Below are 25078 nucleotides of genomic sequence, written 5' to 3'. Positions count from 1 at the left end.
TGTTGTGTCATCTGCCATCCACGTATCTTAAGACATCCCATCCTGATCTGCGCATGCGCGGAACCCGATGTTTACAAACATAGTGTTGATATCTTAGTTTGTCCAGGCAAGATGGCGGCAAGACAGCATGGCTGCTTTTATGGGAAAATGGCCAAATTCTAGAATGACATGGACCCCATAATTCAGATAGCCTACCATTAAATGGAGAGAATCCAAGAAACATGACCATCAATCAGAACAGAGTGTAGGTTATCTCATTTATCACATATACCGACATACAAGGGATGTAGGTTATCTCATTTATCACATATACCGACATACAAGGGGTGTAGATTATCTCATTTATCACATATACCGACATACAAGGGGTGTAGCTTATCTCATTTATCACATATACTGACTTATAAGGGGTTTAGGTTATTTCATTTATCACATTTACTGACAAACAAGGGGTGTAGGTTACCTCATTGATCACATTTACCGACATACAAGGTGTGGGTTATCTCATTTTTCACATTTACCGACATACAAGGGTTGTAGGTTATCTCATTTATCACATTTACTACGACATACCAGGGTGTAGGTTATCTCATTTATCACATTTACCGACATACAAGGGGTGTAGGTTAAATCATTTATCATATTTACTGACATACAAGGTTTCAAGTTAGCTCATTTATCACATTTACCGACATACAAGGGGTGTAGGTTATCTCATGTATTACATTTACCGACATACAAGGGGTTTAGGTTATCTCATTTTTTTTCATTTACTGACATACAAGGTTTCAGGTTATCTCATTTATCACATTTACTGACATACAAGAGGTGCAGGTTATCTCATTTATCACATTTACTGACATACAAGGTTTCAGGTTATCTCATTTATCACATTTACCGACATACAAGGGGTGTAGTGTATCTCATTTTTCACATTTACCGACATACAAGGTTAGTGGTGGCTGGTGATTAGCGACATTCATCACACCATGGACACTGTTGATTCGAATCCCACTACCACCTGGGGTTTTAAGGCACCGCCGAGTGGCTTAAGATCACCCAGACAGCTGTCCAGAAGGACCTGTCATCCGGATTCTAAAAGAAACTTTTAAGCGAATCAAAATTACCGGTTCCAGGGGCAGCATGAGCCAAGCATACAATAGCGCCACTATAAAATTGCCTGACATGACGGGCTTGGGCCGACCACCAGGCTAAGAAAACTACCAGCACTATAGGCTGAGATGTAAACAAAAAAAAGTTACTTCATTTATAACATTTACTGACATACAAGGGGTGCAGGTTATCTCATTTATCACATTTACCGACATACAAGGGGTGTAGGTTACCACATTTATCACATATACTGACATACAAGGGGTGTAGGGTATATCATTAATCACATTGACGGACATACAAGGAATGCAGGTTATCTCATTTATCACATTTACCGACATACATTCCTTATTTATCACATTTACTGACATAGAAATGGTGTAGGTTATCTCATTTATCATATTCATTGACATTCAAGGGGTGCAGGTTATCTCATTTATCACATTTACTGACATACAAGGTGTAGGTTATCTCATTTATCACATTTACCGACATACAAGGGTGTAGGTTATCTCATTTATCACATTTACCGACATACAAGGGGTGTAGGTTATCTCATTTATCACATTTACCGACATACAAGGGGTGTAGGTTATCTCATTTATCACATATACTGACATACAAGGGGTGCAGGTTATCTCATTTATCACATTTACCGACATACAAGGGGTGCAGGTTATCTCATTTATCACATTTACTGACATACAAGGGGTGTAGGTTATCTCATTTATCACATTTACTGACATACAAGGGGTGTAGGTTATCTCATTTATCACATTTACCGACATACAAGGGGTTCAGGTTATTTCATTTATCACATTTACCGACATACAAGAGGTGTAGGTTATCTCATTTATCACATTTACCGACATTCAAGGGGTGTATGTTATCTCATTTATCACATTTACCGACATTCAAGGGGTGTATGTTATCTCATTTATCACATTTACCAACATACAAGGGGTTCAGGTTACTTCATTTATCACATTTACCGACGTACAAGGAGTGTAGGTTATCTCATTTATCACATATACCGACATACAAGGGGTGTATGTTATCTCATTTATCACATTTACCGACATACAAGGGGTTCAGGTTATTTCATTTATCACATTTACCGACTTATAAGGGATGTAGGTTTTCTCATTTATCACATTTACCAACTTATAAGGGATGTAGGTTATCTCATTTATCACATTTACCGACTTATAAGAGGTGTAGGTTATCTCATTTATCACATTTGCCGACATACAAGGGGTGTATGTTATCTCATTTATCACATTTACCGACATACAAGGGGTGTATGTTATCTCATTTATCACATTTACCGACATACAAGGGGTTCAGGTTATTTCATTTATCACATTTACCGACATACAAGGGGTGTAGGTTATCTCATTTATCACATTTACCGACATACAAGGGGTGTATGTTATCTCATTTATCACATATGCCGACATACAAGGGATGCAGGTTATCTCATTTATCACATTTACCGACGTACAGGGGGTGTAGGTTATCTCATTTATCACATTTACCGACATACAATGGGTGCAGGTTATCTCATTTATCACATTTACCGACATACAAGGGGTGCAGGTTATCTCATTTATCACATTTACCGACATACAAGGGGTTCAGGTTATTTCATTTATCACATTTACCGACATACAAGGGGTGCAGGTTATCTCATTTATCACATTTACCGACATACAAGGGGTGTAGGTTATCTCATTTATCACATTTACCGACATACAAGGGGTGCAGGTTATCTCATTTATCACATTTACCGACATACAATGGGTGCAGGTTATCTCATTTATCACATTTACCGACATAGAAGGGGTGTAGTGTACCTCATTTATCACATTTACCGACATACAAAGGGTGCAGGTTATCACATTTATCACATTTACCGACATACAAGGGGTGTAGGGTACCTCATCTATCACATTTACCGACATACAAGGTGTGTAGGGTACCTCATTTATCACATTTACCGACATACAAGGGGTGTAGGTTATCTCATTTATCACATTTACCGACATACAATGGGTGCAGGTTATCTCATTTATCACATTTACCGACATACAAGGGGTGTAGGTTATCTCATTTATCACATTTACCGACATACAAGGGGTGTAGGTTATCTCATTTATCACATTTACCGACATACAAGGGGTGTAGGTTATCTCATTTATCACATTGACCGACATACAAGGGGTGTAGGTTATCTCATTTATCACATTTACCGACATACAAGGGGTGCAGGTTATCTCATTTATCACATTTACCGACATACTAGGGGAGCAGGTTATCTCATTTATCACATTTACCGACGTACAGAGGGAGCAAGTTATCTCATTGATCACATTTACCGACATACCTCATTTTCCTCATTTACTGACATACAAAGGGTGCAGGAAGAAACTTTCATATTTCAAACAATCTTCAAATTCAAAACATACGTCAACATTTACTTTTAAAAACATTAAAAAAAAACTTAGGTGGGACATATAGCGATAGGCAGTCGACAAAGACACGGTAACGTGTCGCAATTCATCCACCCTTTGTTTGTAAACAAATCCCGCGCATGCGCAGATAGGATGGGATGTCTTAGGATACGTGGATGGCAGATGACACCACACCGGGTAGGACACGTAGCAAGGGGTTTAAGTTGGGTAAGTTAAGGTTCAATAAAGACATAGGCAAGAATTGGTTTACAAACAGTGGTAGATGAGTGGAACAGACGTAGAAGTCATGTGGTGAGCGCCAACACGATAGATACATTCAAGAAGAGGTTAGATAAGTTCTTGGATGGGAGGGGTATGGAGCGTTAGTTTGGTGCCGTGGTCTAGGCGGCATGTTGCGCTGCGCTGTCTCGCGAGACCTCCTCCCTCCTCCTCCTCTTGTTGCGGGGGAGCCCGACGGGTGGGTCGGGGGGGGTCGAGGGAAAGCAAAGTCCTTCCCCCGGTTAAGAAGGTGGGGGGTCGAGCGACTTTGCGCCTGCGCGTCTCGTTCACGATACCTTACTAGGATTAGATAAATTAACGATCAATAATTATCGCTTACTTTTTTAAGTAAAAACGCTTATTGAAGTAACTATTTAGGAACGTGTATAAAAATAATTGTAAGAAGTCCGCAGTCACTTGTTGCCATGACAACGCTGACCACTTTCTTTACTGTGATCGGTGATCGGAAGTTAGTTTGTGAAGTTCCGATCTTCACAGTCCGATTACATTTTACAAAGATGATCCAATCTTTGCATTCCGATCGCCAGTTGCTGTTCCGATCAGGTCGGAAGATCGGACGATCGGACTATATATATATATATATATATATATATATATATATATATATATATATATATATATATATATATATATATATATATATATATATATATATATATATATATATATATATATATATATATATATATATATATATATATATATATATATATATATATATATATATATATATATATATATATATATATATATATATATATATATATATATACACACACACACACACACACACACACACACACACACACACACACACACACACACACATATGTAGATAATAAAACTTTAGGAAGACCGAGTAGTGGCTTTTTTTATTATTGTTTTCTTTTGTGTTTACCCTTGAGCTGCCTCCTTTGTTGTAAAATATATATATATATATATATATATATATATATATATATATATATATATATATATATATATATATATATATATATATATATATATATATATATATATATATATATATATATATATATATATATATATATATATATATATATATATATATATATATATATATATATATATATATATATATATATATATATATATATATATATATATATATATATATATATATATATATATATATATATATATATATATATATATATATATATATATATATATATATATATATATATATATATATATATATATGCCACCTCCCTACCACACACCATCCACGGGCAGGCAGGTGGCGTAATCCCCACCAGAACAACCACACGGGCACCAGTCACTCACAGCGGCCCACACCGAACACCGAGGGGAGGCGGGAACCAGGCAGGGCACAAAGGATACACGTTCAACACTAAGTTCTAGTTTAATGACAGCTAGGTTCCTCACACAGTACAGCAACTTTCAAGGGCACAGAACAGTTAGTTAATCAGGCACAGTACAGGGGCACGGCAGACAGGCACACCGGATGCACACAGCTCGCGAGCGGAGCAGCTCAACACTCTCTAAGCCCAGACACGCGTCACACGCCACCCTCAACTACTCCTCAGCGCCTCTCCACTCTGCCGACTCAGCACTTCCTGCCCGGCGGCCGGAGGCCCCGGGCTCCCCTCTGTCTCTCTTGTCCCAACAAGTAGAGTTGCATCATGCTGAGCTAACATTGCATCATGCTTCAATTTCATCACATTACACATACAATCATTCACATACAGCACATTCGTAACACTATCTCCCCCTTCAAAGGCAGTCGACCCGGCTGCCCCAACATTCAACAAACAAAACAAGAAATTAATCAAACTAATCAGTCCCCTGGGACATCACTAAAGTCTCTTAACCATCCCGGCCGACGCCTCTCTCGCCGAGGGCGCCGCTGGGATGCGGGCGGTGGCACCCAGAGCCGCGTCGTCGGCCCCAAGTACTTGCTCAGGGTCGTCACTGACATCTGCCGCTTCGCCCGCACCGACCCTGTTCTCGTTCGCCCCGTGGTCGACCTCTGACACGTCCCCTTCGCTGCTGCTGGGGCTCACGTCCCTCTTGCGCCGGCAGTATGTCTCCTTCATTTCATGGCCTGGCCTGCCCCCTTGAGCTTGCCCCGTACGCGTCGGTGCACCTCAGCCAGGCTTTCCTGCAGTGCCGCTGCGAAGCCAGAGGTGACGGTGGGCAAGCTCACGTCGGGAGGCCGCCCCGTGGCTAAATCCACCGGTAGCCTGAGCTCCCGGCCAACACTGAACACAGAAAAATACATGCAATACACATAAATCAGTCTGTCTTCCACAGTCTCTTCTCGCGCCCCCAAGGGGCTCCGCCTGTCAGCCACGCCGCCGACCAGCCGCCAGTCCTCAGTGGGCTCTTCCACACCATCCACTCCACGTGACGCTCGGGACAGTCGACACCGGCTCCTGGCCTCCACCCTCGGGGCAAGGTGCCCTCGCTCAGCCGTGACTACCTCCCCACGCAGCCATGCTCGAAAACCTCCTGGAAGCAAAGGGCACCATTCCGGTCACCCTCTCCAGCTCCCGTCCGAGGCCACCACGAGCCTTATTGGCCTGCGTCAGGTAGTCGAGGCCCAGCAAGCACGGCTCGTCTCGATCGGCGACGTCCATCAGCCGGCGCTCCACAGCGCTGCCTACGCCGATACGAGCCTCCACTGGCCCCTCCAGCAGCACACACTACCCCGGGTCAGGCCGCGCCGAGGACTCCTCAGCCTCCGGTGTCCACTGTCACGCGTCGTGGCTACAACCGCTAAGCCTCCCACTGGCAAGACGCTGGTCGGGCGGCGGCAGCTTACTCAAGGCGGGGCCCGAGGGCGGGAGACGGCTGGAAGTCGACTCCCTTTTCCAGCCCGTCCGCGCTTCCCACCCGCGCCGCGTCCCTGGACCTGGGACAGGCACTCAAGCGGTGGCCTGACTGGCCACAGTCCTTACAGCGCGGCTGGAGGGCGTCGGGGCTCAGCCGGTCGAGGGAACGCGTCCTTCGCTCCCCCAGGCACCGACTGCACCTATGCCCCCTCTTGCCACAGCCCCCGCACGAGCCACGGAGGCCCTCCGGGCTCGCCTTCATCGACGCTGCCTTCATCTTCACCTTCGCCATCCGGCCCCGGAAGTCATGGCAGGGCGGGGCGGCCGCCGCTAGGCCGCTGATCGTCGTCAATGCCCCGAACTCCAAGGCCCTCGTCAGCGCGTCGTCGGTCCACGGCAGGGGGTGAGAGTCCTCGCCAGTCTCGTCCCTCAGCGCCCGGCAGTCCGCACAGAAGTGCTGCGTGCCGTTCTTCTTCATATCCAGAACGACTGTTGAGGGCCACGGACTGTCTGTCCGCTCCATCAGCCCCTGCGCCGCCAGCTCGTTGACGGCGCGCTGCAGTTCCTCCCGCCTGGCCGGCACGACACGTCGGGGCGGGCTCCTGGTGGGTGCACCATTTCCCGTGCTGATGTTGTGCTTCACCAACCCCGTGCAGCCCAGCAGGTCCACTCCACCCCCGCTGAACACGTCCGCGCACCGAGCCAGGGTGTGGCGCACCCTCGTCTGCGCCTCCGTCAGGTGAGCGGCGCTCCGGTGCGCCGAATCCTCCAGGAAGTCGGGCAGCGGCCTCACAGCGGCCGACTCCGCGCTCCCCGACGCTTCCTCTTGTTGTTCCACCTCTTCACAGGTGCCCAGCTTGGCACCAGCGGGTACTTTCCGAGCCTCGTCGGAGTTAGCCACCAGCACCGTGACTGACTCCTCCCCCGCTCCTTCGAGACTCCGTCCGGCTGCCACACCATCAGGCAGCTGCAGGCCCTCCGTGGACTCCACCGTGCCTTCCGCTGGCATCGCATCCGACCGGCAACACAGGACCCTGGCCTCCGTCCCCGGGGCAAGGTGCAGTCGCTCCGCCGCGACTACCTCTGCACAGCCGACCTTCGGGAGCAAAGGCGCCTGTCCGCGCAGCCTCTCCAGCTCCCGTCCAAGGTCGGCACAGGCCTCGTCCTGCGGCAGGTAGTCGAGGCCCAGCACGCACGGCTCGTCTCGATCGGCGACGTCCATCGGCCGGCGCTCCACAGCGCTGCCTACGCCGATACGAGCCTCCACTGGGCCCTCAGACTGCACGCAGTGCCCCGTGACGCCACACAGCCTCTGTGGCGCGTCCTGGAGTCGTGTAGCGGCCGGCATGTCAGGCCGCCCCAAGGTCCTCTCGGCGCTCCCCACCAAGCGGCCGGGCCCGTCCACTGAGCCCCGTAGCGCTGTTGTCAGCTGCAGCGCCTTCTCATCCTCGCCCCAGCCCTGGGCAGCAGCTGGCATCTTGAACTGGGCCTCCCATGCCAACTTCCCGTCGTGCCCCGCTGGCTTAAGCCTCCCTGAGCTCCGGGAGGATGAGGGGCTGCAGCGGGGAGCGGGCGGACCACGTGGGCTGCAAGCCGGCCGGCATGGCGGAGAGGGAGGCGGTGAGAGAGGCAACGAGGCAGGGTTAATGGCTCCGACTCCAGCACCAGCTGAACCCAAAGGAGCGGCTTCGACGGCTCCCCAGCCTCCTGCAGCCTCCACCGGCTCCGCTGCGACGCCACCTGGCTTCAGGGGCCCTTGCCAGGGGCCCCACGCGGAGCCCCGCCAGTCCGCCACCCGTGCACCCGCCGCCAGCACCCGTGACGCTTTTTGTTCCTCCCCGCACCACGTTGCCACCTCTCGCTGCTCCCATGGGAGAGAGAGCGAACTACGTGACCTGTGAGTCGGCTGGCATGGAGGAGAGGGAGGGGGTGAGGGAGGCAACGAGGCGGGGGCTCCCCAACCTCCTGCGGCAGCTACTGGTTCCGCCACGACACTACCAGGCTCCAGGAGTCCTTGCCAGGGGCCCCAGATAGGCCCCTGCAGGACCGCCGCCCCGGCGCTTCCTGCCAGAACTGAGCCTTCTTCCTCCGCGTGCGACGGTGCCATCTCTCGCAGCTGCCCCTCCGCCTCCCTCAGGCCTCGGACCTCGCCTTCCTGGGTCCGCACCTCCTCCAGCCGTTCACCCCTCGCGTGTCGCAGCCCTGGTCGGTGTACTGCTGGGTTTCCACCTTCAGCGACGAGAAACAGCTCTGGAGGATATCGGCAAGATGGCGTGCCTGCTCGTCTGCCCTCTCTTCTGCCCTCTGAGCCTGCTCGCGTGCCCTCTCTTCTGCCCTCTGAGCCTGCTCGCGAGCCCTCTCTTCTGCCCTCTGAGCCTGCTCGCGTGCCCTCTCGTCTGCCCTCTGATCCAATTCCTGCCTCATACTGGCCAGCATGGCAGCGAACAATTCCATCTGGCCCGGCTTCACCTCACCCGGGTCAGCCTCGGCCTTGCCCGTCTCCTCACCCTCACGGCGACCATTGGGGGACGCCATGACACTCGGCGCGCTTCACTGTTCACTTATATCCCACTCCTTTGACACCAAGTGTTACGCCACCCCCCCTACCACACACCATCCACGGGCAGGCAGGTGGCGTGATCCTCTCGAACAACCACACGGGCACCAGTCACTCACAGCGGCCCACACCGAACACCGAGGGGAGGCGGGAACGAGGCAGGGCACAAAGGATACACGTTCAACACTAAGTTCTAGTTTAATGACAGCTAGGTTCCTCACACAGTACAGCAACTTTCAAGGGCACAGAACAGTTAGTTAATCAGGCACAGTACAGGGGCACGGCAGACAGGCACACCGGATGCACACAGCTCGCGAGCGGAGCAGCTCAACACTCTCTAAGCCCAGACACGCCACCCTCAACTACTCCTCAGCGCCTCTCCACTCTGCCGACTCAGCACTTCCTGCCCGGCGGCCGGAGGCCCCGGGCTCCCCTCTGTCTCTCTTGTCCCAACAAGTAGAGTTGCACCATGCTGAGCTAACATTGCATCATGCTACAATTTCATCACATTACACATACAATCATTCACATACAGCACATTCGTAACAATATTATATGGTACCAGAGACCAGAGTTGCACCGCTGGACTTGTTACAGCGATGCCGGAGGGGCAGCTAAGGAGATCGACCACATTCTCGTAAGTACTCGTTGGAGGATCCTTCAGAACTGCAGGGTTTACCGGAGTGCTGAGTTCTTTGCAACTGACCACAGGCTTGTTGTTGCGACACTCAAGCTTCATGTCAGGTCAAGAAGAATCTCGAGATGCAACACTACCGAGTTCCATCTCGAGAGGCTGAAGGACCTGGCATGTGCTCAGGAGTATGCAGTGACAGTCTCAAATCGGTTCGAAGTGCTTGGCACCCTGGAGGACCCTGTAGAGTTATGGGATACCTTCAAACGTGAGACTCTGCAAGCTGCCAAGGAATGCATTGGAGAGCGCCCGAGATCTAGGAGTGGCTTTGCCTCGGTGGAGACGCTGGAGAATATTGAGGAGAGTCGCGCTGCCAGACTTGCTGGGAACTGGGACCAATACAGGGCTCTGTCACGTAGGACTAGAGCTCTCCTAAGGAGAGACAAGGAGAGGTATGTCAGGGGTATCGCTGAGGAAGTCGAGGGCCATTTAAATGCGAATGACCTTCGACCTACTTACCGAGCCCTGAAGAAGCTCCGCTCTAAGTCTTCCTCTCAGGTGAGCGCTATCCGAACAGCTGACGGCTGCCTCGTGTCGGACATGGATGGGCAGAGGGCTCGTTGGGCTGAGTTCTTTGAGCAACTGTACATGGCGGACCCTCCACGTAGGCGGCTTCCAGTTGCTGGGTTGCAGGTGGAGGATGCTGACCCACCCATTGACGAAAGCCCACCCTCTCTGGTTGAGGTCAGAGAGGCTGTGACCAAGTTGAGGGGTGGGAAGGCACCTGGCACCTGTAACATCAGTGCGAAGCTGCTCAAAGTTGGAGGTGAGGCCATGATCCGCGGGTTGCATGCGGTCTTAACTGCTGTTTGGCAATGTGATACCAATCCTTCTGACTGAAAGAGGGGGTTGTTCGTCACTATCTAGAAATTGAAAGGGGACCGTCAGGACTGCAAGAACTACCGTGGTATTACACTGTTCAATGTGCCAGGAAAGGTGCTTGCCTACCTATTGCTGATGTGAATTCGCCAGCTGCCAAAGCTGCAGAGACCTGAACAGTCTGGGTTCACGCCTGGTAAGTCAACAACTGACCGTATCCTAGCGCTTCGCGTACTGGTGGATCGCCGACGTGAGTTTCGACAGGGGATGCTTGAAGCCTATGTCGATCTCAAGAAGGCGTTTGATTCAGTGCATCGTGAGGCACTCTGGGATCTTCTGCGACTCCGTGGGATTCCTGCGAGGACTATTGGTTTGGTGACTGGCCTGTATTCTGGGACAGAGAGAGCTGTGAAGTGTGTGTGGGGGGCTTGTCCAGCTTCTTTCCCGTGAATGCGGGAGTGAGGCAGGGCTGTATCCTTGCCCCATCGCTTTTCAACACTTGTATGGACTGGGTACTGGGCAGAGTCATTGCGGAGCATCCATTGGCAACACCAGGGTGACTGACCTTGTTTTTGCTGATGATTCAGTAATCCTGGCGGAGTCGCTGGAGGTTTTGGTGATGGCTCTCGAGGCACTGCACGAGGATGCGAAGCCCTTGGGACTTCAGGTCTCCTGGGCCTCCAAGGTACAGGTGTTTGGAGGCTTGCTGGATGACACGGTAGTGTCTGTTCATGCGTGTGGCGAGGGCGTTGAGATATCAGAAAGTTTCACGTATCTTGGTAGCGTACTAAAATAGTTCATAACAACTGTGAGTCTGGCCAGGAAGTCTTACGGCGGATTGGTCTGGCCCACGGTGTTATGGACTCGCTCAACACGAGTATATGGCGTTGTCGATACCTGTGCAGAAGGACAAAGATCCGGATCTTCAGGTCCCTTATGTTCCCTGTCTTACTCTATGGTTGTGAGACATGGACCCTAAATGGAGACTTGGAGAGGCGGATTGATGCCCTTGAGAGAGAGAGAGAGAGAGAGAGAGAGAGAGAGAGAGAGAGAGAGAGAGAGAGAGAGAGAGAGAGAGAAGAGAGAGAGAGAGAGAGAGAGAGAGAGAGAGAGAGAGAGAGAGAGAGAGAGAGAGAGAGAGAGAGAGAGAGAGAGAGAGAGAGATGCAATGGATTGATATTCACAAATCCTCTCTCTCTCTCTCACTTTAAACACTTTAAACACTTTAAACACTTTATTATGTTTGTCAAAAACAACATATATTTATCTCTTACAATTTTTGATGAGACAAACAGCCCTTTATAAGCTAAGGCTTTTTGGGCAAGAAGCATTTGGATAAAAGAAAATACAAGGATACAAAAAAATACAAAACAGGAAAACAGAAAAAAAAATGTTTAACACACCTTATAAAGAAAATAAGATAATATTAAAGCATAATGGATAGTTTCTTGGTAAATCAATTATATTAAGAATGGAAATATAACAAATCCTGAATGAAAGATAATAGAAGAAGAAAATTATTCAGAATAAAGGAAAAAAAACAAAGCTCAATAACAAACTGAGAAAGAAGAAAGAAGAGAAAGAAGAGAAAAACATAATGTTCTTTTATAATCAATCAAGTTTGGCTCAGAAATCAGTTAAGGATAAAAAAACTCAGTAAAATGGCACTTGGTAAGAATACCGAATTACAGAAACACTACTGATAATATCATACTCACACGTTCACTTGATGTGCATACAAAAGCACCTACAAAATTGTATACATATACCCATATACACACATTTGCACTCACCTGATATATACATGTACACATATATAAGTGAGGGGCCTATTGGTGATCCTAAGAATGATAATACAAAAGAATGATGGATAGCATAAGTGCAGATAGATAAACATTAAACACATATTGAAATTAGTAAACATTTGCAAGTAGATTTGACGTTTGGTGATTAATATAGGGACAAGAGATATTTCTTGTATTTGCATTGAAAGGTCTTAAGGCTGGGTGAGTGTTTGATGAAAGGTGGAATGTCATTCCAAATCTTGGGTCCTTGATACATAAGGGAGTGTTTATAGAGGGTGAGCTTAGGTCTGTGTAACTGTAAAGAGTTTTGGTTGCGGGTATGGTAGTTATGATTTGGAGTTGCAGTGTTGCTGATTGTGTCTTTATGTTTGAATACATAGGATGCTATGTTAAGCCTTGTGATGTCACTGAGATTTAATATATTTAAAGACTTGAATAGTGGAGGGGTATGTTCACAAAAGTCACTATTAGTAATTATTCTGATGATTTTCTTATGTAATACATTGAGATGTTGTAAATGACTGGGGTACATGGTGGACCAAATAGCATTACAGTAGTTTAAATGTGGATAAGTATGTGCGTAATATATACATTTAAGAATATCTGGAGGAACATACGGTTTGGTTTTTAGGAGAAGTGGAAATGTTCTGGATAATTTTAAAGAAAGATGGGAAATGTGATGTTTGAAATTTAAATTTTTGTCAATAGTTAATCCAAGAAACTTTGTCTTATTTACTTGTAGAATGTCATCATTTAAGAGGCTAAGATTTGGTAGTGGCTGGTACTTAGTTGTGGTGTTAGTAAAAGCATGTAGTAAGTTTTGGATGTATTCACCGTTAAGTGGTTAGCTATACACCATTCAGAGAATTTAACAAGTTCCCTATTTGCAGTGTGCACCAGATCTGAGGGTTTGTCACCAATCATAGATAATGTAGAGTCATCAGCAAATAGTATAGGTTTTAGTGAATTGGAAATGTTACAGATGTCATTGATATATAAAAGAAACAATATGGGTCCCAGTATACTACCTTGTGGTACTCCCAAATGAACCGGTTCTGTATGGGAAGTTATCTTATCAAACATTGTGTATTGGATTCTGTTATTTAGATAAGAGGTGAACCAGTCACAAATACAGCCTCGAATCCCATAATGGTACATTTTATCTAGCAGAATGTTGGGTTGGACAGTGTCAAATGCTTGGCGGAAATCAATTAAAATGGAAATGATAGATTTGTTGTTGTTAAGTGCGTTGTATAGATCAAACATGAAGGTATTTATAGCGTCAAACGTACTAAGACCAGGTCTAAAGCCAAATTGTTTGTCATTTAATATTTTCATTTTGTTTAAGAACATTATTAGATGTTTCTTCATCATAGTTTCAAAAATTTTGGAAAATATAGGTAAAATGGAAATAGGTCGATAATTAGATATGTCAATTTTACTACCAGTTTTGTGAATCGGGATGATTTTGGCCTGCTTAAACCTGTCCGGGAAGGTGCCAGCCTGCATTGACTGATTGAATAGTGTTGTAAGGGGGATGGCAAATAATTATCTGTGTTCTTTTATTATTTCAGTAGGAATTTCATCAATGTGGCCTTTTTTGTTTTTAAGGGACTGGATTGCAGCAGTGATATCGATATGAGTTATTGGAGGCATTAACATTGAGCTCGAATAGTTACCTCTTAAATAGGAATTGTGAGAAATTTGTGAGGGTGGCAGTTCATCAGCAAGCTTGGGGGCTATTTGTGAGAAGTACTTATTGAATGCAACTGAGATTTCATGAGGGTCGTTAATTGTCTGACTATTTACTGTTATGGATTTACTTGTTGTTTGGATCTTTGACTTTGTATTTCCAATATCATTTATTAGTTCCCAAATCTTCCTTGTGCTTAGTTTAAAATTTGAAAATTTTTGACTGTAATAATTAGCTTTAGTTCGTTTAATAATGTTTGTTAGGTGATTGCGGTATGTTTTATATGTATCATGATCAAGCATTCCTATTTTTTATGATTTATATAAGGTAAACTTTTGTTGAATTGACTTTAGTATTCCCTTTGTCATCCAAGGGTTTTGAAGGCGCTTATTTGAAATGAATTTAGTCTTTTTAGGGAAGCAGGAAAAGTAAATGCTATATGTTTTGTCTAAAAATAGGTTGCAGTTAATATTTGTGTCATTATTGTTTAGTAGGGCATTCCAATTTACTTCAGAGAATGAGTTGAAAAATTTCTACGGTTATGGTGTGAATTTAACCTAAAGGAAATTTGGTGCTTAGCAGAGTGTGTGTCTATTATTGGAATGTTTAGAAATACAGGGAGATGGTCGCTTATGGGAAAGTGGAGTATGCCAGATGATGTGGGTACAGTAAAGTTTGTCCAGAAGTGGTCTAAGAGGGATGGAGCATCTGTAATAATGTTATCAGGAAATCTAGTTGGTTTAGATATATGTGGGAAATAGTTGAATGACTGCATAGCTACAAGGAAGTTATTGGTGGGTAAATGTTGCTCATGTTCTAAGAGGTTAATGTTGAAGTCACCATTGATCACTGTTCGGCTATTAATAAAAGTGTTCTGTGATAGAAGGTTGTCCATGATGGCGTTGAATTCATTAACGTTAGTATGTTTACTATGAGGACGATATAGAGACGATATGATATTATGGAGTCTTATCAATACTGATTTTAACAGTGCACATTTCAATGTTTACATCACATCTTTGGTTGTCCTTGAGCAATGCACTGGGGATTTTGTTGTTGACATATATTGACACACCACCACCTATGGATCCTTCTGGTCTATATGTATGAAAAGAGTTGAAGCCTTCTATATTAAATAAATGAACATTACTGGGTTTAATCCAAGTTTCTGTAATACATAATATATCTGGAAGTTTGTGCAATGTTTTCAGTAAGGAAATCAGATGGTCATAGTTTTTGTTTAAAGACCGGGCATTAACAGTGAGAATATTGAGGTAATCTTTGCAATTTAGGGGGATTGCTGATTTATAAGAAGTAAGATCATGGTATTTGCATATGTTGTCATAGTTTAAGCTGCTGTACATGGAATTCAGTATCATGCGACCGACATCATCATCATTATGCTCTTCATCTATACTAAAAAGTGTGTCAAAGAGATTTTGACTGTCTGTAGGATTCATAGTAAGGATAGAATAGAAAACAAATAATATGAAAGAGAAAAAAGATACAAAGAAAAGTATTAAACAAATGGGGAACGCTAGAAGAATTGATAAGAGAATGTAAGAATAGATATCTAAGTGGAAGATAGGGGAGAGAGAAAGAAGTGTATTGGTTATTTGTATAGTCTGGTGCTGAAGGGAATGATTGAGAAAAAACAAAACAAAATAAAAACAAAAAAGAAATGAGGGCAGATTAGCCGCTCCAGATATGAAAGTATTGTGCATAAAATTAGAACAATTAGTGCAATTAGTACTCTCTCTCTCTCTCTCTCTCTCTCTCTCTCTCTTTAAACATAGGCACATGTATACTATTTACATACCCAAAGGTGCACTGTCGTGTGCTGCCTATTCAAAGGGCAGAATAAAATCTATATAAAAAATAACTACATAAACTATAAAAAATATATATACTGTTATGCCGGACGTGTTACTTGGGTTCCGTGTCGCCGTCAGGAGACTCCGTGGGAGGGGGATATGTAAACACTTTGCTCCGCTTCTGTAGTTTAATGTTCTTCCTTAGTAGTACACTTCACTCTGACTCTTCACTTACCACTAGCTTACTATGACTGGGACTAGCCGCTCTCTCGCCCTCTTCTCCTATATATATCCAGAACAGTACAGTCTAGAATTTTACAGTATATTTTAGATCATACAAGAACATGTAGCTAAAGTATGTGCGAGTTGGCAACTTCCCGCCCGGACGAGGCTTTGCTCCCCACCCCCCTGCTCGCTTCTCCTGGAGCCTTCTAGAGGCCTATGGACGCCGGGGGAAGCTTCCAGCACAACACTATCCCCCCCTCTTAATTGTGATCGTCCCTATCACACACTTAACTATATACAAACATAAGAAAATTAATCAAAAACATAATAATCGTCGTATCGTTGTGGACGCCTGCGTTGTCTCTGTCTTCTGTTCGCTGCCTCCTGCGTGTCTGTCTCCTGGTGCGCCTCGTCGACGTCCGCTTCTTGGGGTGTCCCTGGAACATCTGCCGAAGCCGGGAGGTTATCTCCCTCGGCTGAAAGGTCCAGAAGGCCTATGTCGTCGTCGACCTCCTCTCGGTCCTGGACGTCCCTTGCGTTTTCGTTGGCTGCTGGGTGTCTGTAGTTGTTCCAAGTGTAGTTTCCCGGACCGTGGTACCTCCATAGCCGGTTGACGTGGACAACTTTCGGCTTGGTCCTTCCCGTTCTCCGGATTCGGTAAGTCACGTCGGAGAGGCGTTCTAGCACAGTATAAGGGCCTTCCCAGGGGCTCTGTAACTTCGGAGACTGTCCTTTCTTCCTCTGCGGGTTGTAAAGCCAGACTTGGTCTCCTTCCTTGAAGTCAACGTGGCTTGCCCTCATATTGTAACCGCGCTTCATGGCCTCTCCGGAGAACTTCAAGGCACCACGGACTTGATGGTGCACCTCTTCCAGCCGTTCCTCTAGTTGACGGGCAAAACTGGAGGCGTCCCTTGGAAGGCTTTCCCCAGGAGGCCTTCCTGTCAGTAGGTCCACCGGCAATCGCAGCTCACGTCCAAACATCAGCTTTGCCGGTGAATACCCCGTAGTCTCGTGGGCGGCAGACCTGTAGGCCATGAGAAGCGCAGGCAGCTTCTGATCCCATGAAGAATGATCATTGTTGCACTGCTTGGCCAACTCCTGGCCCAACGTCCAATTAAACCTCTCCACCATTCCATCTGACTGTGGGTGCAGAGGGGTGGTCCGGGTCTTCTTGATACCCAGAAGCTTGCAGCACTCAGCAAGGACTGTTGACTCAAAATTCCTTCCCTGGTCGGAATGGAGCTCGTTAGGCACACCGAAGCGACAGAAGAACTCCTCCACCAAAACCTTGGCGATGGTAGTGGCTTCCTGGTCAGGGATGGCGTAGGCTTCCGGCCACTTGGTGAAGTAATCCATTGTGACGCAGATGTACCTATTTCCGTTCGTCGTCAGAGGCAAGGGTCCTGCTATATCCACTGCCACCCGTTCCATGGGGGCTCCAACCTGGTATAGTTGCAATGGGGCACGGTGACGCTTCTTGGGGCCCTTCTTTGCACAGCACACCTCACACGCGTGACACCATTCTTCCACGTCCTTCCTCATGCCAACCCAGTAGAACCTTTGGCGCAGGCGACTCAGTGTCTTCTTTACCCCAAGGTGTCCGCTGGTGATGCTGTCGTGCATTTCTTTCAAGACGCCTTCCCGGGACTTCACAGGTAGCACCGTGGACCAGTAGTGGTCAAGACCATCATGAGAGACCCAGCGTCGCTGCAACACCCCGTCGTCCATCCGAAGAGTATCCCACTGAGTCCAGTAATTCTTAGTGGTAGGGCTTTCTCTCGAGATTACTTCCCACCCAGGTCGCGTTGACGACTGACTCAGCCACTCCATAATTGGTCTCAGATCTCGGTCCTCCCGTTGCAGTTTTCCCAAGTCTTCCCATGGCACCTCCGCTGTCTGTTCCACTGTAGTGCGGCGGTACATATTCTGGGCGCTTTCCCTCTGGAGGCAATGTTGACACTCAGGTAGGCAGGGGCGCCGGCCTGCTGTCCGCGTTACCGTGTGTTAGTCCAGATCGGTGCACAATAGTGTAGTGATGCTGCTCTAGTTTACCTATCCAGCGAGCAAGCTGGCCCTCAGGGTTTTTCAGTGACTTCAGCCACCGCAATGCAGCGTGATCCGTGCGGATGGTGAAAGTTGCACCGTACAGGTAAGCATGGAAAAAGTCAAGGCTCTTGACTACTGCCAGGAGTTCTTTCTGGGTCACGCAATAGTTTTTCTCGGCTGGAGTGAGCTTCTTGCTGAAGTAGGCCACAACCCGTTCCATGTCGGCACATGCCTGGGATAGCACTCCACCAATCCCCTCATCACTGGCATCACAATCCAGTATAAAAGGCTTAGAGGGGTCTGGGTAGGTGAGTACGGGCGAGCTGATGAGGGCCTCCTTGAGCTTCTCAAAGGCAACCTAAGTTTCCGCTGTCCACTCAAACTTGCGCCCCTTCTTCGTCAGGAGGTGCAGTGGTGCAGCAATCGTAGCGAAGCCTTTCACAAACCTGCGGTAGTATGAGCACAACCCGAGGAAGCTCCGCAGCTCCTTCACGTTGGTGGGTGTCGGCCAGTCCCTTACCGCAGCCACCTTCTCAGGATCAGTGCGTACTCCAGCCTCGCTCACGATGTGTCCCAAGTATTGGACCTCCTTTTGGAACAGACAGCATTTCTTCGGGCTGAGCTTAAGGTGTGCACCTCTAAACCGGGCGAAAACCTCTGATAGCCTTTTCATCTCCTGCTCGAAGGTCTGGCCAAAGACAATCACGTCGTCGAGGTAGATGAATGCCGTCTTCCAGTGAAGTCCCTCCAGCACCCTCTCCATCAGCCGCTCGAACGTGGCCGGCGCGTTGCATAGGCCAAAGGGCATGACCTTAAACTGCCACAGGCCTTGACCGTAGGAGAAGGCTGTTTTCTCTTTGTCCTGTTCCGCCATTTTGACTTGGTGATACCCAGACTTCATATCCAGTGTTGAAAACCACTTGGAGCCCACCAAAGCGTCGAGCGTGTCGTCGATCCGTGGGAGTGGGTATGAATCCTTGATGGTGAGATCGTTGAGGGCTCGGTAGTCCACGCAGCACCTGAGGGAACCGTCCTTTTTCCTGACGAGCATGCAGCAGACGCCCACGGGCTGCTGGACCGCTCGATTAACCCCTGTTGCCGGAGATCATCCATCACCTCATCCATCTCCTTGCGACGGGCTTGTGCCATCCTTCGAGGAGCTTGCTTCACTGGGCGGTGGCTACCTGTGTCGATGTGGTGCTCTACCAGGTCCGTACACCCCAAGTCAAGGTCTCCTGTGGAAAACACATCTGCATTCCTCACGAGAAGCTCCCTGAGCTGTTCCACTTGGGGCTCCTCTAGACACTTGGAGCTCCTGTCAAACAGGTCGCGCAGGTAGTCAGGCAGCTCCTCCTGGGGCTTCGTCAGGGTTCTCCTGCAGACACAGGTTCTTGGTTTCTGGTCGATCTCTTGGCACAACCCCACCATGGTCCCTTGTTTTATTTTCTTTGGGCTGAAGGAGACATTGGCCACGATGACAGGCACTTCCGCTGCAGCAGGGTCTACCAAAGTACTGCCTACAATCACCCCGTTTTCTACCGGGCATCGACTTCCACTCTCTACCACACATAGGCTAGCCGGGGGGGCACCCGTAATTTGACAGGGTAACAGCATCTCCGACCTCGGAGGAATAATGGTGGTGTGCTTGACCGTCACTGACAGGTCTTCCTTGTTCACAGTCGTCAGTGGCACCCTCCTTAGCTGCCCTTTGTCGCATTGTCGAGCTGAGCAAGGACCTCCAGCGCCGCCCCTTTCAGGCTAGTGGCCAGCTGTACCGCGCACTCTTGGTCATCCCATCCGTTCCGAGCTGCCAACAGCTCAAACTGAGCGCGGTAAGCCTCCCAGGAGACCTTGCCATCAAACTCCTGAGGCTTCTTTCTAACAGGCGAACCCAGCAGACTCATGGGGCTGGCGGAACTTCTTGCGGGGATAAACTCAGGCGAAACAGGGCTCAAACTACCCCGGACTTGCGTAGGAGAAGCATCTTGGGTACAACTAGCCCCTGCAGGCACTGGCTGTCCGTTTCCAGCCAAGCAGTCTTCAAGGGCCTTCACTCTGTCACTTACTTCTAATATTTCTTTGTGTGTCGTCTCCCGTACCACCTCCATCTCTTGTTGAAGATTTGTGTTCTTTCTCCACTTCTATCAGGCGTTGTCCCAAGTTCGTGGTCACATCAATCATTTTTCTTCGCACTGATTCACTGCCATCTTGTACTGCTTTTAGCTGTAGCTGTAATCCTGTGAAGCGATCTTCTAGCTGTTCTTTGAGTTCTTGGAGTGTTCCTTCTTGTTGATGCTGTGCTCTTTCTTGTTTGTTCTTTGAGTTCTTGGTGTGCTTTTTCTTGTTGTTCTTTGAGTTCTTTGAGTGTTCCTTCTTGTTGATGTTGTGCTCTTTCTTGTTGTTCTTTGAGTTCTTGGTGTGCTTTTTCTTGTTGTTCTTTGAGTTCTTGGTGTGCTTTTTCTTGTTGTTCTTTGAGTTCTTGGTGTGCTCTTTCTTGTTTCTCCCCCTGTAGTCTCAAGGCTTCCAAAAGTTCAGTCAACATGTCGTCCCTCTGGGCAGCTTGGGAACGAGTCTCCATGGCGAAAAAACAAATGGCTACACTCCTGACACCAGTGTTATGCCGGACGTGTTACTTGGGTTCCGTGTCGCCGTCAGGAGACTCCGTGGGAGGGGGATATGTAAACACTTTACACAGCTTCTGGAGTTTAATATTCTTCCTCAGTAGGACACTTCACTCTGACTCTTCACTTACCACTAGCTTACTATGACTGGAACTAGCCGCTCTCTCGCCCTCTTCTCCTATATATATCCAGAACAGTACAGTCTAGAATGTTACAGTATATTTTAGATCATACAAGAACATGTAGCTAAAGTATGTGCGAGTTGGCAACACTTCCCGCCTGGCGTCTGGCCGCGCCCCGCGGGGCCCGGACGAGGCTTTGCTCCCCGCCCCCCTGCTCGCTTCTCCTGGAGCCTTCTAGAGGCCTATGGACGCCGGGGGAAGCTTCCAGCACAACAATACTATAAAAAAAAACGTACAATACAGAATATCTGTGAACGCACTGCACACTACACTCGTGTCATTGCTCCACCACGAGTGTCAGTGGAGTGGGGAGTGAGCCCCTCCAGTGGTGGGCCGACAGTTTTATTTTTTGGGTGTTCATCTCCCAGATGTTTGGTACACAGGCCGTGAACATGTTCCACATCCGGAAGACTCTTCCCGAAAAGGTGCGCTGGTGCTGGCTGGTCCGGGAACACGGCACCTCCACTGCGTCACCACGGGATAGCACCGTTCTCGTGTCCCGCGTGGTGACTCTCGGAGGTTGGCGTAAGACCACCAGATGTGGCACTCCCTGCACTTGTGCCTTGTGAAACACCACAAGAGCAGCTACGTCCCTGCGGTGTTCCAAGGAGTCGACGGAGCTGAGAGTTTCCTGCCCGGTTGGGGGGTCTGCCGCATCCACCATTCGCAGTGCCCGTCTCTGGATGGCGTCGAGTCTCCCGCTGTGCGAGGCAGCACACGACATCCAAGAGAGGGCAGCGTACTCCAGGTAAGGCCGTATCTGGGCCTTGTAGAGCAACAGCCTCCCTTTTTTGTCGAGGAAGCTGGCCACCCTTCGCAGGCAGGAGACTCTGTGGAGGCCTTTGGGCAATGTGTTTGATGTGGCTGTCAAACCGTAGCCCTCGATCCACTTCCACTCCCAGAATCTTGACGGATTCCTGGAGTGGGAGGGGGACGCCACCAAAGCTTAGCTTCCCCTCCACTGCTGGCCCGGCATTGGGGATCGAGAGACCACCATTGCCTGGGTTTTCTCTGGGGCAAAGGTCACCTGGCAGCGGGCACCCCACTCCTGTAGCACCTTCAGCTGCTGATTGACTTCGTCAGCAGCTCGCCCACAGTCTTGTCGGGGGTAGGTGCAGGAGAGAGTGCAGTCATCAGCGTAAGCTGAGACTGCTGGCAGCTGCCGGAGAAGGTCGTCCACATATATGTTCCACAGAACTGGCCCTAGCACTGAGCCCTGTGGCACTGATGCCTCCACTGGCAAGGAGTCGGACGTCTGCCCATTGGCGACAACCTGGAGGGTCCTTCCTTGAAGGTAGTCTCCCAGGAGCTGAAGGAGGTCGCCTTGAATGCCCTTAGCAAGGAGTTTTTCAAGGAGACCTCCGTGCCACACCCTGTCAAAGGCACCCGCTATGTCCAGGGCTACCACGACAGTGTCCAGGCCGTCGTCAAGGGCGTCCTGCCAGTTCTTGGTGAGGAGCATCAGCAGATCGGAGGTGGACCGGCCAGGTCTGAACCCATACTGTTGGTCCGAGAGGAGGTAGTTGTCCTTGAGGTGGCGACAGACTACATCTGCCACGACCCTCTCGAACATTTTCCCCACCACAGACAGCAAGGAGATGGGCCGGTAGTTTTTGGGGTCAGACCTGGAGCTCCTCTTGTGAACGGGAACCACCCGAGCCTCTTTCCACGCCGATGGCCAGGTGTTTTCCCGGAGGCAGGCAGAGAAGACTGTGGTGAGAGGGGCAGCCAACTCGTGGGCACACTGCTTCAGCAGGTGCGGGCTGAGGTCATCGGGGCCGGTCGCCTTCTGGGTGTCCAGCCCTCGCAGCAGGCGCTCGACCAACACCTGTGTCACCTCCACTTTCGTGACAGTCTCCTCGCACTGCTGTTCCAGATGTGGCGGTGTCTGTCCGGGGTTATCCACCTTCATCTTCTCGGCGAAGAGACTGGCCAGCAGCTGGGCTTTCTCCTTGCTGCTGGTGGCCACTGTTCCATTATGTCTTGAGAGAGGAGGAATCGCGTCCTGGCGGCTGATCCCCTGCCTTTCCTTGACGAGGGACCACCAGGTCTTATTTCCTACCCCTGCTCCACACAGCTTGCGCCTCATGTCTTCCTCCCACTTCCTTATGGCCCACTTGCTGGTCACCACCATCCTCCTGCAGGCCGCACGGTGCAGGACCTTGTTGCGCCGAGTCGGGTTCCGCTTGTAGCCACGCTGAATACTTAGCATCAGCAGCAACACGGCAGCGGTAACCAAACCATGGTTGATCCGCTGGTCTGGTGGTGAACTCTCGGTGGGGCACATGTCGCCTCTGGAGGGCCAAGAGTCGGGAGGTGAGGGCTTGTGTCATGTCCTCCGCCCCGCCTTGCAGCACAGAAGGCCACGCCGTGTGGCTCAGGTCACGGCGTAAGGAGGTCCAGTCAGCCTTATCCCACAGCCAGATCGTGCGGGCGGTGGCCTCGTCCCGAGCCACCCCCACATCCACCAGGGTCAAGACAGCATGGTGGTCGGAGCTGCCCACGAGTCCCAGCTGGTGACAGCGTAGAATGTCCTCCTGGAGGTCGGAGATGACGGGGTCAAGCGTCCCGCCCAGCTCGTGAGTAGGGAAGGTTACGTGGTCCGTCAGGCCCTGCACCGCCAAGAGGGATTCGTAGGCGTTCTGTTCCAAGAGGTGGTTGAGGTCACCCACCAGTAGGACGTGCCTGCAGCTGTGCGCCACTAGCAGGTCGTCCAGGGACTCGGTGAGGTACCGGAGCGAGGCAGGCCCTTGTCGTGGCGGGAGGTACATAGCGCACAGCAGGAGGGCAGAGCGGTCAGCCAGCACAACCCGGAAGAACATTACCTCCATCTGGGGAGGCGTGTCCACGTCGAGGTGCTGGGCCTGTAGTCCTTCCTTGAAGCAGACAGCCACTCCGCCTCCTGCTCGGTCATGTCGGTCCCTCCTGGCCCAGTGAGTGTAGCCACGCATCTTGCCAAACGTGGGCTCCACTTCACCAGCCAGGTCTCCGTCACCACAACTATGTCGGCACTATGTCGCAGGGCACAGTTGTGGGTCAGGTCTCCGATGTTCGTTCGGAGACCGCGTACATTGGCGGAGATGACCTTTAGTTGACGGCGGGGAGGTTGTGGCTGTACCATGATGGTGGGGGCAGCGGTCCGGCGTGGTGGTGTGTAGGAGGGCTCGTCTGGGGGTGTCGGGGGAGGGGGGGGTTCCACTGCCAGTCCGGGATGTGACTCCAGGCCCTCGGCTGTGGAATAAGTGGGCGGGTCTGTGGTAGGGGCTCTTCAATGTGAGGCTTTCCAACTTCAAGAAAGGTAGAGGAAGAGGAAAGAGACGGCAAGAACAAGAAGAAAGCAGAACTGAGGCAGATTTGGCTGCTCACTCACTCTCCTCGCCTGACTCACCACCTCCCGGCCCGCCTGGCTTATCACCCACCGGCCCGCCTGGCTTATCACCTCCCGGACCCTCACCTCCCTCGCCTCCACTACAACAACAACTGCTTCCCTCACTACCAAGCACATCTCGCTGCAGTTCATCGCCTGTTCTTCCTGTTCCTTCTACATCTGCTACTCCAGAATCACCACAGCTACATGACACGTCGCTGCAGCTACGTAAATATCTTCTCCAGCAAGATGAGATGATGCCTGCCGCCCCACAAACAAGCCAGATCGACAAATACATCACAGTCTCCCTGGATCAACTGAACCAGCTCTTCGCGACGCCAACATGCACCACAAAGAAATGCACGAGCGCCCTGACAGCGACAGCTAGTCAAGACGCGTTAGAGACCAGATGCGCGCGGTGTGATACACTTGTCACATCTGTTCCTGCCCCGCTCCATCCTCGTGACAGCGACTACTCTATTATCACGCTGCGTGAAGTTTACTTCAGTCTGGTGTCTGGCATCGGCTACAATGGGCTCAAGCTGAATGAAGCACTGCTTACAGGAGGGAAGA

At 49.2% G+C, this 25078-nt stretch overlaps 1 protein-coding gene across 1 annotated transcript in view; it reads right to left on the bottom strand.

Annotated features, from left to right (window-relative positions):
• Positions 1-8587: 8587 nt before the first annotated feature.
• Positions 8588-25078, bottom strand: part of LOC127002038 (ATP synthase subunit b-like) — a 37966-nt gene continuing 21475 nt past the window's right edge. Inside the window, exon 2 of the mRNA XM_050867388.1 lies at positions 8588-9568. Within this exon, the coding sequence (XP_050723345.1) occupies positions 8819-9220 (402 nt within the window). The 5' untranslated portion in view covers positions 9221-9568 and the 3' untranslated portion in view covers positions 8588-8818. The remainder of the gene's footprint in view (positions 9569-25078) is intronic.

The sequence above is a fragment of the Eriocheir sinensis genome, chromosome 22 (assembly GCF_024679095.1).
Source record: "Eriocheir sinensis breed Jianghai 21 chromosome 22, ASM2467909v1, whole genome shotgun sequence".
In the NCBI taxonomy this organism is placed as follows: Eukaryota; Metazoa; Arthropoda; class Malacostraca; order Decapoda; family Varunidae; genus Eriocheir; species Eriocheir sinensis.
The sequence above is the reverse complement of the archived record's forward strand: the minus strand, read 5'-3'. Positions and strand labels throughout refer to the sequence as shown.